At 42.9% G+C, this 14920-nt stretch overlaps 1 protein-coding gene across 1 annotated transcript in view; it reads left to right on the plus strand.

The window, feature by feature from the left end:
• OTOG (otogelin) overlaps positions 1 to 14920 on the plus strand; it is a 706015-nt gene that overhangs the window by 360380 nt on the left and 330715 nt on the right. Inside the window, 2 exon segments of the mRNA XM_030202446.1 lie at positions 5043 to 5069; positions 11874 to 12041. Of these exon segments, the coding sequence (XP_030058306.1) occupies positions 5043 to 5069; positions 11874 to 12041 (195 nt within the window).

Below are 14920 nucleotides of genomic sequence, written 5' to 3' on the forward strand. Positions count from 1 at the left end.
TTTGATCCCTTGCTGATTTTGTAAGTTTGCCCACTGACAAAGACATGAGCAGCCCATAATTGAAGGGTAGGTTATTGGTAACAGTGAGAGATAGCACATCACAAATTAAATCCGGAAAATCACATTGTGGAAAGTATATGAATTTATTTGCATTCTGCAGAGGGAAATAAGTATTTAATCCCTCTGGCAAACAAGACCTAATACTTGGTGGCAAAACCCTTGTTGGCAAGCACAGCGGTCAGACGTCTTCTGTAGTTGATGATGAGGTTTGCACACATGTCAGGAGGAATTTGGTCCACTCCTCTTTGCAGATCATCTCTAAATCATTAAGAGTTCTGGGCTGTCGCTTGGCAACTCGCAGCTTCAGCTCCCTCCATAAGTTTTCAATGGGATTAAGGTCTGGTGACTGGCTAGGCCACTCCATGACCCTAATGTGCTTCTTCCTGAGCCACTCCTTTGTTGCCTTGGCTGTATGTTTTGGGTCATTGTCGTGCTGGAAGACCCAGCCACGACCCATTTTTAAGGCCCTGGCGGAGGGAAGGAGGTTGTCACTCAGAATTGTACGGTACATGGCCCCATCCATTCTCCCATTGATGCGGTGAAGTAGTCCTGTGCCCTTAGCAGAGAAACACCCCCAAAACATAACATTTCCACCTCCATGCTTGACAGTGGGGACGGTGTTCTTTGGGTCATAGGCAGCATTTCTCTTCCTCCAAACACGGCGAGTTGAGTTCATGCCAAAGAGCTCAATTTTGTCTCATCTGACCACAGCACCTTCTCCCAATCACTCTCGGCATCATCCAGGTGTTCACTGGCAAACTTCAGACGGGCCGTCACATGTGCCTTCCGGAGCAGGGGGACCTTGCGGGCACTGCAGGATTGCAATCCGTTATGTCGTAATGTGTTACCAATGGTTTTCGTGGTGACAGTGGTCCCAGCTGCCTTGAGATCCCCCCTTGTAGTTGTAGGCTGATTTCTAACCTTCCTCATGATCAAGGATACCCCACGAGGTGAGATTTTGCGTGGAGCCCCAGATCTTTGTCGATTGACAGTCATTTTGTACTTCTTCCATTTTCTTACTATGGCACCAACAGTTGTCTCCTTCTCGCCCAGCGTCTTACTGATGGTTTTGTAGCCCATTCCAGCCTTGTGCAGGTGTATGATCTTGTCCCTGACATCCTTAGACAGCTCCTTGCTCTTGGCCATTTTGTAGAGGTTAGAGTCTGACTGATTCACTGAGTCTGTGGACAGGTGTCTTTCATACAGGTGACCATTGCCGACAGCTGTCTGTCATGCAGGTAACGAGTTGATTTGGAGCATCTACCTGGTCTGTAGGGGCCAGATCTCTTACTGGTTGGTGGGGGATCAAATACTTATTTCCCTCTGCAGAATGCAAATAAATTCATATACTTTCCACAATGTGATTTTCCGGATTTAATTTGTGATGTGCTATCTCTCACTGTTACCAATAACCTACCCTTCAATTATGGGCTGCTCATGTCTTTGTCAGTGGGCAAACTTACAAAATCAGCAAGGGATCAAATACTTATTTCCCCCACTGTACATACTGTTATAAAATCTCTTAAATTATTCTCCTTCCAGGGCCCTGATAGGTTCTCTGGGAAGTTTTATAAGATGTTACCTCCACAATTTTTAGGTCCCTTGTCTCAGAATTTCACAGCTGTGTTGGATGGAGGCTCATTTCCCCCATATGAGAATAACACTTTAATCACATTAATCCCCAAGCCAGGCCGACCTGTGAATTTGGCAGACTCATATCGCCCCATTTCCCTGATTAACATGGATATAAAAATATTATCAAAACTTTTAGCAGATTGATTAGCAGGGATTCTGCCAGCTTTGATTGGGAATGAACAAGTCGGTTTTGTGCGGCAAAGACAATCAATTCGTAATGTGCATCAGCTCCTACTCTATGGCTTATTGTCAACATAAATGTCTTCCTCTGTAGTTAGCCTAGATGCTGAAAAGGCCTTTGATAGAGTAGAGTGGGCCTACCTTTTTCAAGTTCTTAAATTTATGAGTTTGGGGGCTGGTTTTTCTAAGCTCTAAAGGTGTTATATGCGGCACCAACATTGGCTATTTTAGTAAACAGGTTGAGAACCTCTCTTTTTTGCATTTCCTGGGTTACGAGATAGGGATGCCCTTTGTCCCAACTACTCTACTTGCTATCTACAGAACCATTATTGAGAGATTTAAAATCTAAAAAGGACATAGAGGGGATTCAGATTCATGATCACCTCATCAAGGCATTTGCATTTGCCAATGACCTGTTGGCCTTGTTAACTGCCCCTAAACAATCGTTGGTGACATTAATCCAAATGGTGACCCGTTATGGTTGATTGTCTAGTTTCACCTTAAACTTAAGTAAATCTCAGGCCCTGTTAGGGGAGCAACTTTCCACTGAAGTGGGTGGGAGGCTCATTAAAGTATCTTGGTGTGGTGATCCCTTCTGATTTGAAACAACTTTATAATAGTAATGTTTCTAAACTACTAAACGATACTTGCACTAAATTACAAGCTTGGAGTGCTTATCCTCTCAATTTGTTGGGTAGAATAACTTTATACAACATGATAATTATTCCTAAATGGTTGTACATATTTCAACAATTACCATTATACTTGAAAGTATCAGATGAAAGACAACTTAACCGATATCTACGGGGATTCTTATGGAATGGTGGGCGAGCACATCTACCACTCTCCACACTTCAAATCCCAGTAGAACTGTTAAGCCTGAGACATCTTACAGTTGCCAGTGCCATGAGGCATATCAATGACTGGTTTTGTAGCACATATGATTTTTCTGAAACAGGCCTGGAATTACAATTAATACCTACAACTCATTTTAGTTGTTTACTACATATGGGGGGGGGGGGGGGAGAGCTCCTCTCGAACAGAATCTCTAGTATTCTTCCAACAGCAAAGGTAACTTGGCGCTGGATATGTCCTAATCACCAGTTATCACCTAAGATGACACCGTTTCTCTCACTTTGCAACAACCCTGCTTTTCCTCTGGGACAACTACATGCAACCTTTTTCAGGTGGCAAGACAAAGGAATGGTTGACACATTTACAAGTAGTGACTGAGGAAATTTGTCTTAAGCCCTTTTCTACACTCCAGACAGAATTTAATATATCAGCTAAAGACATTTTCTATTATTACCAACTACATTATGTTCAAAGTCTACCCTGGGAAGATTTAGTGGAAGATGCACAGGAGGAATTGGCCTCTGCCTTCTCTCTGGGGCCTCAACAAAAGTGCTATGGCAGAGCTTAATTATACTCAATACTCCTCCTCGTGGAGTGTCGACCTGTCTATTAATTTATCAGTGTCAACTTACCGAGACCACATCCTAAGGATTTGGCAATGTACTAAAGCAGCGGAACTTTGGGAGATGCAATATAAATTTGCGTTACGAGCTTATGTAATTCCCTGACAGGCCTTTCATATGGGTGTCTCTTCTTCTGGTGCTTGTTTGAAGTGTGGCGAACTGGGAGTATCTTTAGGACATATGTTCTGGAGCTGTCCAGCCATTCATATCTTTTGGAGATTGCTTTTAACCACTGTTTCACAAATTTGGGCTTCAGGTTGGCATATGGACCCTCTTTTGCTCTTTGGGCATCTGCTGTTAATGACACCTATACCAAGTGGTTATCCGACCGCCATCCAACTGTGCAACAGTGGAGATTAAACATGATAAGGATGCTGTGGATGGAGAGACTGGAGGTACAAGATATAAAATCAGCCAGGGGTTTAGAATTTCAAAATCTTTGGGCCCCTTTCTGGAACACGATGACTTCATCAGCATGGAGTAGAATGTCAAACATTTAAGTATTAGGAGAGGGAGGGAAGGTTTGGGGGAGAGGAAATCTGTTAAGGGGTATTTAACAATGTTTGATATGCAAATGTAAAAGCAAAAATAAATATCTGCATGACTTTGATGTTCTTGTTGCATTGTCAATAAACAGATTTAAACATAAAAATTATTTTTTCTTCTGAGATGGGCCCTGGCATGGCAGCCAATCTCACAAGCTGCCTGTGGCTTCCACAAAGCTTTCCCTTTGTCATGATCAACTTAGTCAGAAACAGGACGTTGCATCAGAGAGAAAGCTTCAGGGCAGCCACAGGCAGCTTATGAAAATGGCTGCTGCGCTGGGGCCTCTCTGAGAACAGAAAATTATTTTTAAAGAAGACTGGGAAGGGAGGAGGAGACAGACCTTGGTGAGGAGAAGGGTAAGAGATGCCCAAACCACAGGGCCCCCTGGATCTGTTTGTCCTCCCTAATGTTGGCCCTGCTTGTAAGTCAGTAATAGGAGTTTGAACTTTATGCAAATATAAATAGGGAACCAATGAAGTAACTTGAGGAGAGACCTAAGGTAAGCGTAGTGACACTGACAGAATACAAGTCACGTGGCAGACTTTTGAGCACATTGAAGGTGAGAGAGAAAGGAAGGGTTGTTTTGTGGTGATGTTATAGAGAAACAAATGACAGGTTTTAGTAGTCTGTTGGATATGTGCAGAGAAAGACAGAGGAGTCAAAGATAATCCTAAGGTTACGTACTGACGAAACATGGAGGATGAGAGTGTTATCCACAGGAATAGAGAATGAGGTAAGAGGAAAGGTGGCTTTCAGGGGAAAGATAAGAAGCTCAGTCTTAGCAATATACATTTAAGATTGTGTGTATTATTTACTGTGAAAGAGAAGCAGACAGATTTCCATGTGGTTTAGTTTCATAGATGACCATTGAACCAAATTAAATCCATGGTGGAAATGAATAACTTTTTTGTTTAGTGAAGTGTATGGTAAAAAATGATGCCCTAACGTGCCATTTAATGGATTAGGTCTGCAGATGAATGCATATACTTGCTTATACCACTACCATATACAAAGAATCCAGTAGAATAAAAACAAATATAAACATACCAAATTAGCAGTTGTGCATGCTATGTGTATTGTTGAGGTCTGAAGACGCCTTATGAAAATTGTACCTAAATGTTATGTTTCCTTCTTCTTTTATAGCTTATGACTGTGAATACTTTAATAAAGGTAAGCAATAGATTACTTTGCTGATATCATTGAGGTGCCAAGACTTATAGTTTCTTTAAAAAAAAAACACAGGGTGCATGGTTTCTATTGGAACTGAACTTCAGTAGTGCTGTATTACATCCCAGATCTATAAATATTCTCATGTGTTCCTGAATTGTTAGATTGTCTTCACAATTGCAAGTGATGGTGCACACAGACCCTTTCTAGGCAGAAAATCACGTTATCACTTAAAATAGTTCATTCTTTAAAACCCAATATTTACTTTTCATACCTTTGAATTCAATTGAAAAGAAAGAGATTGGTATACAATACCAATTAATCATGTCTACAGCAAAACAGTATTTTTAACAATACATTCACAAAATTCTTGAGTTAATTCTAATATAAGATCTAGCAAGGCCCAGATCTAAAAAGTTCATGTATGAACATCTTGCATTGTGCATACATTGATGCTAGAGTGGCAGCATTTATGCAGTTCCATTCATCTGCTTTCCCCTGATGAAGTCTCAGGCAGGGCAGTTCTATAACTGGGCACCAGCAGTTAATGTTATCTTGTGTGCATAAGTGCTGAGACAGTTGACACTTAATTGCACTAGGTGCTATTCTATAAGATAGCATGTAAGTGCCTTAGTGTATAATTGCAAGGGGGCTGTACATGTGATTGGAGCATGGGAGGGACACGGGCGGGTCTCCAATTTGCGCACATAACTTACAGAGTACTAATTTACATGCTTTGCATAGCATGTTTATGTGTGCTCCTTTATGCCTGCCATTGACCTGCTGTAAATGGTAACACCAAAATGTAGGTCCACCAGTTCGGGTTTGTACTAGTATTCCATAATAGCATTCTAAAAATGGCACTCAGCTTGTAGCATCACCACACCTAAATTGAGGCACCAAATTATAGATTGCCCCCCCCCCCCCCCTATATGATGAAACATGGTCCCTGTTGGAACGGAAAGAAGAGACTGTTCTCTATGATATTCTGTGATGTATCAACTGTAAATGTAGATTTGCCCAAGGTCCAACATGTACACATATAAATATAAGTACATAAGTAATGCCACACTGGGAAAAGACCAAGGGTCCATCGAGCCCAGCATCCTGTCCACGACAGCGGCCTATCCAGGCCAAGGGCACCTGGCAAGCTTCCCAAACGTACAAACATTCTATACATGTTCCATATATCTGGCCTCAGTATCTTTGCCTTTTGGAATTATACTGTATTCTCACTGTGAAATCACTGGTACCCACAAAGGAAAGATATTCAACATAAAGGGATCTTTCACTTGCTCATCTTCCAATGTGGTATATATCATTCAGTGTAAAAAATGTAACGAGGATGCTATATTGGAGAAACAGGCCAGATGCTTAAGACAAGATTCAATTTGCATAGACATCACATGAACAATACAGCCATTAGGGCCCCCACCCCGGTGGGACAGCACTTCACAGAACCAGGACACTGTACCAGTGATTTCACAGTGAGAATACTGAAAGGTAACTTTAAAACCATACAAGAACGTAAGACCTTTGAAGTCAGAATGATTGAATATTTTAACACCCAACAGAAAGGACTTAACAAGGACCTGGGGTTCCTAGCCCATTATAAACCATAAAGCTGTATGTCTCTGTTGATCACCCCACCCCTCACCTACCCACACCCATCCTGTTAGAATATCAATGATATGCTTTGATGTCCCCATGCATACCTCCGACCCACCCCCATCCTCCCACCCTGTCAGACTGTCATAGTAATGCTTGAATGTTTTCACTTATATACACTGTCAGCTAGCACATTTGCTTATTTCCGATCTGACGAAGGGCAACCTTCGAAAGCTAATCAAGAAATGTGTTAAGTTATGTCCAATAAAAAAGGTATCATCTTATTTTCTTTTCCATGTTTTATTTTGTTTGATTTCTATTGATAACCAGGTTGGTACTGAAACCAGATATTCAGCACTGGCAAGCAGGGGTGGACTGACAATGATCTGGGCCCCCAGGAAGTAAAGGTCACTGAGTCCTCCCCCCAGGCTGCTGCCTGCAACCACCCCCCTCCCCCCCCCCACTGGTGCACTTCTGCCCGCCCCCTCCCACACACTACAGCCCCCCTACTGCCACAGCTTCCACTCCCCTCCCGTACAGTACAGTCACCCGAGCCTCAGTGGGCCCTTCTCGGTCCTACCTAGAAGGGCCCTGGTGGTCTAGTGGCTTCTTTGGGAGCAGGAAAGAGCCCCACTCTTTCCTGCCCTCTACTGCTATTCTGTCTGGCACTGCCATTTTTCAAAATGGGTGCCAAGTCTTCCTGCGGTAGTCACGTTGGTCTCAACAGTCTCACAAGACTGCTGCAGGGAGTCTCAGAAGCCATTTTTAAAACACGGCAACATCGGGCAGAATAGCGGCAGTGGGTAGGAAAGTGTGTTGTTCTTTCCTGCCCCCGCAGAGACAATTAGCCCACCAGGGCCCTTCCAGGTGGGACCAGGGAGGGCCCACTGAGGCTTGGGGGGCTGTAGTGTGCGGTGGTGGTGGTGGTGGGGGAGAGCTTCTGGGCCCCTAGAGCCTCTGGGCCCTCATGCATTGCCTGGTTGCCCAAATGGTTGGTCCACCTCTTTGGACAAGTATCCAGGTTCTGGTGCTGAATATCTGGTTTCACTTTAACTGCAATGGCCAGTGGTTTGCCTAAATGCTGACCTCTGTGGTTCAGTATTGGCCCCCCTATGTTACTCTATTAATATGACAAATTGTTTTAAAGAGCATCTTTTAGTCTCAGAAGGCCATAGCAGATGAAGAAGATGTTCCCTGACTGATGAAGTCAATTTGAGGCAGAGAGATAGAAACCACATTGTAGTCTGTATTGCTGATTTTCACATGTGCTAATGAAGTTGTCATTAGTTCTTTAAATTTCCCGTCTAATGGTTAACACTTATAGAGGAGAAAAACAAAAAGCCAAGCTGGGCCTTCAAGAAAGGGATAATTGCCATCATTTATTGTGAGAAAGACCCGACAACGAAGTCTGCTGTGTAAGCTTGGGAAGCACTTATGTAAGGTGGTTGTATGACTACTTTTAGGGGTTCACTTTGCTTTTTACCCCTATTAGACCCCTGAGGCAGACACTTGTGCGCCGAAACACGGCCCGTGTCGGGTCTTTCTCACAATAAAGGACAGCAATTATCTCTTTCTTGAAGGCCCAGTGTTGCTTTTTGTTTTTCTGTTATATGTTTGTATGCTGTATTACCCTCTCTTTTGTGAATGTGTAACACTTATAGAGGGACATTAACAGTTTCCCCTTGAAAATCCAGCAGCAGGTGGGATAAAGTAACCACAGGGATTTCAAAATGAAATACCCATACATTTTTAAGGGGGTCTGCCTTTAACCTGCTGCTGCCTTTTTTTCCTTGCATACAGTGGGGAAGAAATAGGATGGGGAAACAATGTGTTTTTCTGCAGACAAATATCTTGTTTTCCCACTGAAAGACTTCTGAACTTACGAGTTGTGTTATTTGGCAAGAAATGATAGTTATTGCACTTGCTCTGTTGCCTTCCAATACTGCAGCTGAAGTTTTGATTTAGGATATTACATAAATGGATATTTGTTTTATTCCACTGTTCTCCATAGAAGTGAATGAGTTCACTTCTATGGAGAACAGTGGAATAAAACAAATGAGTTGTCTTTAATGCTTCAAAATACTTAAGTAATTTCTCTAATTGTCCTCAGGAGGGTGCTAAATATCAATATATGTGTTCATATTGCATGTGACATGGAAAGGAACATGACACCTGTGTTCTCATGACAAAGTTATGTTAAGCAAGAGTACTTAATTCACAAAGATGCACAGTAAATGGGAATTAACATGATTTGGTGTTTTTGAGGAAGAAATGAATGACTCCTGTATTAATCCAACCCCCTTACTCCTGTTAATATTCAAAATACTAGAAGTGCACTAAATTGCAATGATAAATATTCGAAGTGTAGTACTTAAATAAGAATATCTTAAATTATAATATTTGTGTACAAAGATGATAGCAGCAATAAATAATGGGGTGGATACTCAGCATAAACCATGCTGAGCTGGCTGGCTGTTGATATTCAGTGGCACTTACTTGGGCAGTGTGGCCGAATATTAGTTCTGACTGCTTCAGACACCTACTGCAACTTTTCCTGGTGGCTGAGAGGGGATAAGAGTAATCACCCTATTGGTGCCCAAGTTCAAAATGGTGTTGAAATTACCAGGGATGGCTGTTACCCTTCCACTAGCCACCAGAGAAACCCCAGTGCTGTACCAAGTCTGGAGTGGTATAAAAATTGCTCCCAGCTCATGTTTCCCCTTATTGTATAAGCTTGTGTGCACATTTTCATGCTTAATGTGCAAGATTGCACATGTAGGGTATAGAATACTGGCAGTTATTCAACCAGGTAATTGGTGAATTAAGCATGAAATGGCGCTAAAAACCAACAATCTGTGATATTTAGAGTTAAATGGTGCTAATTGGCACCAATTTGCACTTGCATGGATAACTGTACTTACTACTCTAGAAGTTTAAAATCCCCCCCCCCCCCCAACGATATTGAAGCTGTTTAACTGTCAGAGAACAAGTCCATTCTTTTGAGGCTAGAGTAGCAGACTTGGAGGAGCTGAGGGAGACAGAGTGGTTCATAGAGGAGACCTACAGGGACATTGTAGAGAAATCCCATCTCCTTTCTGGTAACCCCTGTGCTGTCTTGGAGGAGGGAGGTCTCCTAGAAGGAGAGCAACACCCTGGTGTAGGAAGGACTCCTGCATCCTGGACCTGCCCACCAGGGAATGCTCTAGCCTCTCATACTGAGGATGTGTCTCCAAGAACTTCTGCCCAGGCAGGAAAGGTTAGGACAGCTGTTGTAGTTGGTGATTCAATCAATAGGCATGTAGATAGCTGGGTGGCTGGTGGACGTGAGGATCACCTGGTCATTTGCCTGCCAGGTGTAAAGGTGGTGGACCTCACGCATCACCTAGACAGGATCTTAGATAGTTCTGTGGAGGAGCCTGCTGTCTTGGTACATGTGAGTACCAATGGCATAGGAAAATGTGGGAGGGAGGTTCAGGAAGCCAAATTTAGGCTCTTAGGTAGAAAGCTGAAGTCTAGATCCTCCAGGGTAGCATTTTCAGAAATGCTCTCCATTCCACATGCAGCACCCAAAAGCAAAAGTGCTGCCCACCACTGTCTGAATATCAGGCCCTTAGTGCACAAAAGCTATAGCATAAAACTGCAAGAGAGTGTACATGTGGGAGGGGCGATCCAGGGATGTGCCCAGCACTTACACACAAAGATTCTAGAATTTTATCAGTTACCCAAACATCTGCTACATTCAGTCATGGTCATTTACACCAACCATTCACATGGTGTAAGTGGCCATACCTAAATGTTGGTGCATTAATGTCAACTTATGCTTGTATTCTATATCAGCAATAACACACATAATTGCTGATATACAATTCGAGCTTAGTGCTTCACATCCTAGTATCTAAGTTTCAGCAACCTTTTCAGACTTACATCCCCCCCCCCCCCCCCCCATCCCATATTCTTTCATTGGTGGTGACAAAGCAGGCAGGGCAAGGGAGCAGCAATTGGGTGCAACTACAGCTTGATACGTCCTGATTGGGTGGGAGAGTTCCTTTTAGGGGATCAGGGATGAGTTTGCATTGGGGTGTTGGGTTGGGGATTTAATTTGCAGGCTGATCATTTGACCTGGGGAGTCGGGGTGCAAGGTCTCGTAGCACTGGTCTTTTTAAGAGGCTCCTGTTAGCAGTCTGATACTCCAGGTGAGGGAAGAAAAGGCCACTTTACAACTGGCATTATTTTTCCATGAATAGCCAGCTATCCATATCAAACACAAGCTGCATTAATCAGTGTGCATAAAATGAGTTGTGTTATATACTTTGGCTTGCTTGCATCTCATGATTACTTAACCTGTGCTGTGTTTAAACATTGTGCATATAAATGGCAAAAAACACATATTATTTTCCCTTAATACATGTTACTTGGCAAAAGCATGTGTTATTCCCTTATTGCACATAAAGTACTGTATATACTAGCCTAAAAGTACTGTATATACTAGCCTATAAGGTCACATCCCTATTTTTCCCTTACTTATATTGTCCATATAGCGACTCATATATAGGTTGCCCTTTTTCTTCCATCTATTCCCTGCTCACCCACACCAGTTCGACCATCTCCCCTTCCATTCCCAATTTCCCATGCTTAAATTACAGTATTCTGTCAGGCAGAGGGCACAGTCCAGCAGAGTGCTTGAGCACGGGCCTATAGAGGAAGGCCTGTGCCAATGTTGAAATTGCTTTGGAGGCTGGGAACAGGTACGAATGAGAGTGGGAGAATGGGGAAAGGGGGGGGCTGTGCATGTAGCCGCTGCTGGCGGGACCAGAGGAGACCCCCATGGAGGATAGGAAGGGAAAGGGAGATATTTGAACCAGAGTGGATAGCGAGAACACTTCTGTATAGGTCACTTCCACCCACTTTTGACAAAAAAATGGCCAAAACCTTTGTGACTGATGCGGAAGTATATACAGTAACTGCTCCTCTTAAGGCTCCTTTTACTAAGGTGTATTAATGGTTAGAGCATGCTAAATGCTAAGAAGCCCATTTTATTCTTATTCTTAGCATTTAGCGTGCATTAATCGTTAGCACACTTTAGTAAAAAGATCCCTTAGTGTGCTACTCTTTGGAATTTTAGAACAATAATGGAAGTTATATGAAGGTGTGAAAATGTGTAGCACAGTGTGCTGCAATCATTCTTGCTTCTCTTCACAGTTTTAGGGAAGGGTCCTTATATGCTGGTCAGCTACGTGGGAGAAATTATTATGACTGCCAAGCTGTTGGGTGGTGGTGATATTTTTCCAGGGAAAGGAGGAGATTCTGTTCCTGAAGATGCAGCCAACTTAATGTTAACTCCAGGGCTGTACAAGCCCAAAGCATACGGTGAGTTCATTAGCTTGAAAATAAGGATTGAAGTTTGACAAAGCCAAAAAAGCTGCAATTTACAATAAATAACTACTGTGATTTTTTTTATTCTGGGGGATGCGTAGAGGCACGAGGGTCAGGGTCAGGAAAGGCTGTGCTGGACTACCAGGGAGGTTTTGGGAGAGACAGGTCCGCAGAACCGCCAGGGATTTTGAAGGTTGGGGGGGTTGGTAGGGGGGTCCACTGGACCACTACGAATACCATGTAAAACAACGACAGCTCCAGACCTGCCATTAAGTTTTGCATGTTAAAGGTAGGAGCTCAGTGCATGGAAATGTCTGTACATCTGTTGGAATTCTCATTTTAATACTGATGAATTTGTTGTAATATATTTGCATAGGGTTATTAGTAGCTGCTACAGGGAACGGTTAAAGGGCCCAGAACCCCTTTGTGCATTAGATGCTAAATAACATTTGCTTTGGACTGGATACAACCAGTCTAAAACAAACATTGCAAGCACGGTAAGCTTTGTCTATCAGGCCCTTACACTTGGGTAAGGCATCATTGCAATATATACAGAATAGAAAATAAATTAGGGGCAATTCTATAACTGGGTGCCATGATTTAACTGCTCATTTTGGATCAGATTCAATAAATGGTGCTCAGAAATAGGCATTGAAAAAAAAAGAAATAGATGCTAAGTGCATTTATAAAGGGCACATACCCTATATGGAATAACATATAGTGCCAATTCCCATGCTTTTTGCACCAGACTTGCGCCTGCTGAAACATGGTGTAAATGTTGCCACCCAAGTTAGGTGCGCTGAGGAAGTATACTATAACCATGGGTGCTACTTTTTGAAATGCCCCTGACATGCCCATGGTTATGCCCCTTTTGAGTTACACGCTATTAGAGTTAGTCACAGTGCCTTATAGAATAGCACACAGCCAAATGTGTGCACATATTTTAGTGAGTACCAATTAACATCAATAATTGGTTGTTGGCACCCAACTACTGATGGTTAAGAGTTCATTAACCAATTAATTTGCAAGCACATGTCAGTGGCGCACCCAAATTTGGGCATGAATATTTCAGCACCATATATAGAATCTGGGGGTTTATGCAGCTGTAAGACTAAGCACCTAAGTGTTCATATAGAATATTAGTAAATGTCGGCATTGCGCCCGCATTTTGGCATATGAACTTATGCCAGACCTGTGACTGTTATGAATGCATTGGCTTAAATATGAAATTTATGCACTTAAATCGCAGTATTCTGTAAACTAAGCCTCTAATAGTTAACCCCGCCCATGCCCAACCCATAGGAGCCAGCATTTCAAATGATTGGGGGGTACTAAACCCAATGGAAATTACCCCTCCCTGGACACAGTCAAGGAATTTGCTCAATAATGGAGGTGCTCAAGCACCCACAGAGCTGGCTCCTATGGTCCCATCCATGTATAGATGCACCCAGATTCTATTATAGAATACAGTCTAATTTGGCATTAGGGTGCCTAACTTTAGGCTCCAACATTTAGGCACCAACACTTATAACATGAAAAAAGCAGGTGTAAAGTTTTATGCCTAAGTGTGTGGCCCGCTCATGCCCCACCCACTTGCACGCTCCTTTTGCAGTTATACACTAAGGGGTCCTTTTACTAAGGTGCACTGAAAAATGGCTTGCGGCACTGTAGGCGTGGGTTTTGGGTGCGCACAGAATCATTTTTAAGCGCACCTGTAAAAAATGCCTTTTTTAAATTTTTGACGAAAATGGACATGTGGCAAAATCAAACGCCTGTGATCTTACCGCCAGCCATTGACTTAGCACTAAAGTCTCACATGGTAACCGGACAGTAATAACCTACTTGTGTCAAATGCCACTTGGCACGCATCTGTTACACGCTGCCAAAAATTAAAATTATTTTTTGGTCGCACGTATTGGACAAGCGCCAAAAATGAAATTACCACAAGAACCATGCGGTAGCCGTGCGGTAACTCCATTTTGGCGTGCGTTGGTTACATGCAGAGCCTTACACGGCTTAGTAAAAGGGCCTCTAAAGCACTTAGGGGCCCTTTTACAAAGGCATGGGAGGGCTAACACGTAGGTAGCACATGCCCAATGGGCACTACTGCTGGGGTAGCATGTGCACCTGGTGGTCATTCTGATTTTGGCACATCCCAAATCCAGCGGTAGAAAATAATTTTATATTTTCTACCGTGGGGGCGTTCCCGGTAGTAACCAGCAGCGCGCCCATGTTGGCGTGCGCTGCATGGTTACCACATAGGTAGCGTGTAAGCCCTTACCGCTAGGTCAGTGGGTGGTGGTAAGGGCTCAGTCCGTAAATAGGCGTGTGCTAGTTTTAATATTAATGCAGGCCCATTTCTTGGCCCATTAAAAATAGCCTTTTTCCCGCCATGGTAAAAAATGGCCCAGCATGCGCATAAAAGACACAGACACACTACTGCAGGCCACTTTGTACCACGGCTTTGTAAAACGACACCTTAGGTGCTTATTTATAGAATAGCGTCTAAATACAGTTAAGCACCTTACTGCCGTTTGCCCCTATTTGGGTGCCTAACATCCATTTGAGCACCTAAAGTTAGGTGCCTTGTATAGATTGTAAGCTCCTTGAGCAGGGACTGTCCTTACATGTTAAATTGTATAGCGCTGCGTAACCCTAGTAGCGCTTTAGAAATGTTAAGTAGTAGTAGTATAGAATTAGGAGGTTAATGCAAAACATGGGCCATGCCGAGACCCTTCAATAGTGATTTCCTCAATGGATTATTTTTGAGAAATATATACAAGATAAGTGCACTTGTGAACTAATTCATTTATATTTATTTACATGGCGCGCTATTATTTTATATCGTTGAGCATAGCGCCTTGATTTCCTCA

The sequence above is a fragment of the Microcaecilia unicolor genome, chromosome 4 (assembly GCF_901765095.1).
Source record: "Microcaecilia unicolor chromosome 4, aMicUni1.1, whole genome shotgun sequence".
Taxonomy (NCBI): domain Eukaryota; kingdom Metazoa; phylum Chordata; class Amphibia; order Gymnophiona; family Siphonopidae; genus Microcaecilia; species Microcaecilia unicolor.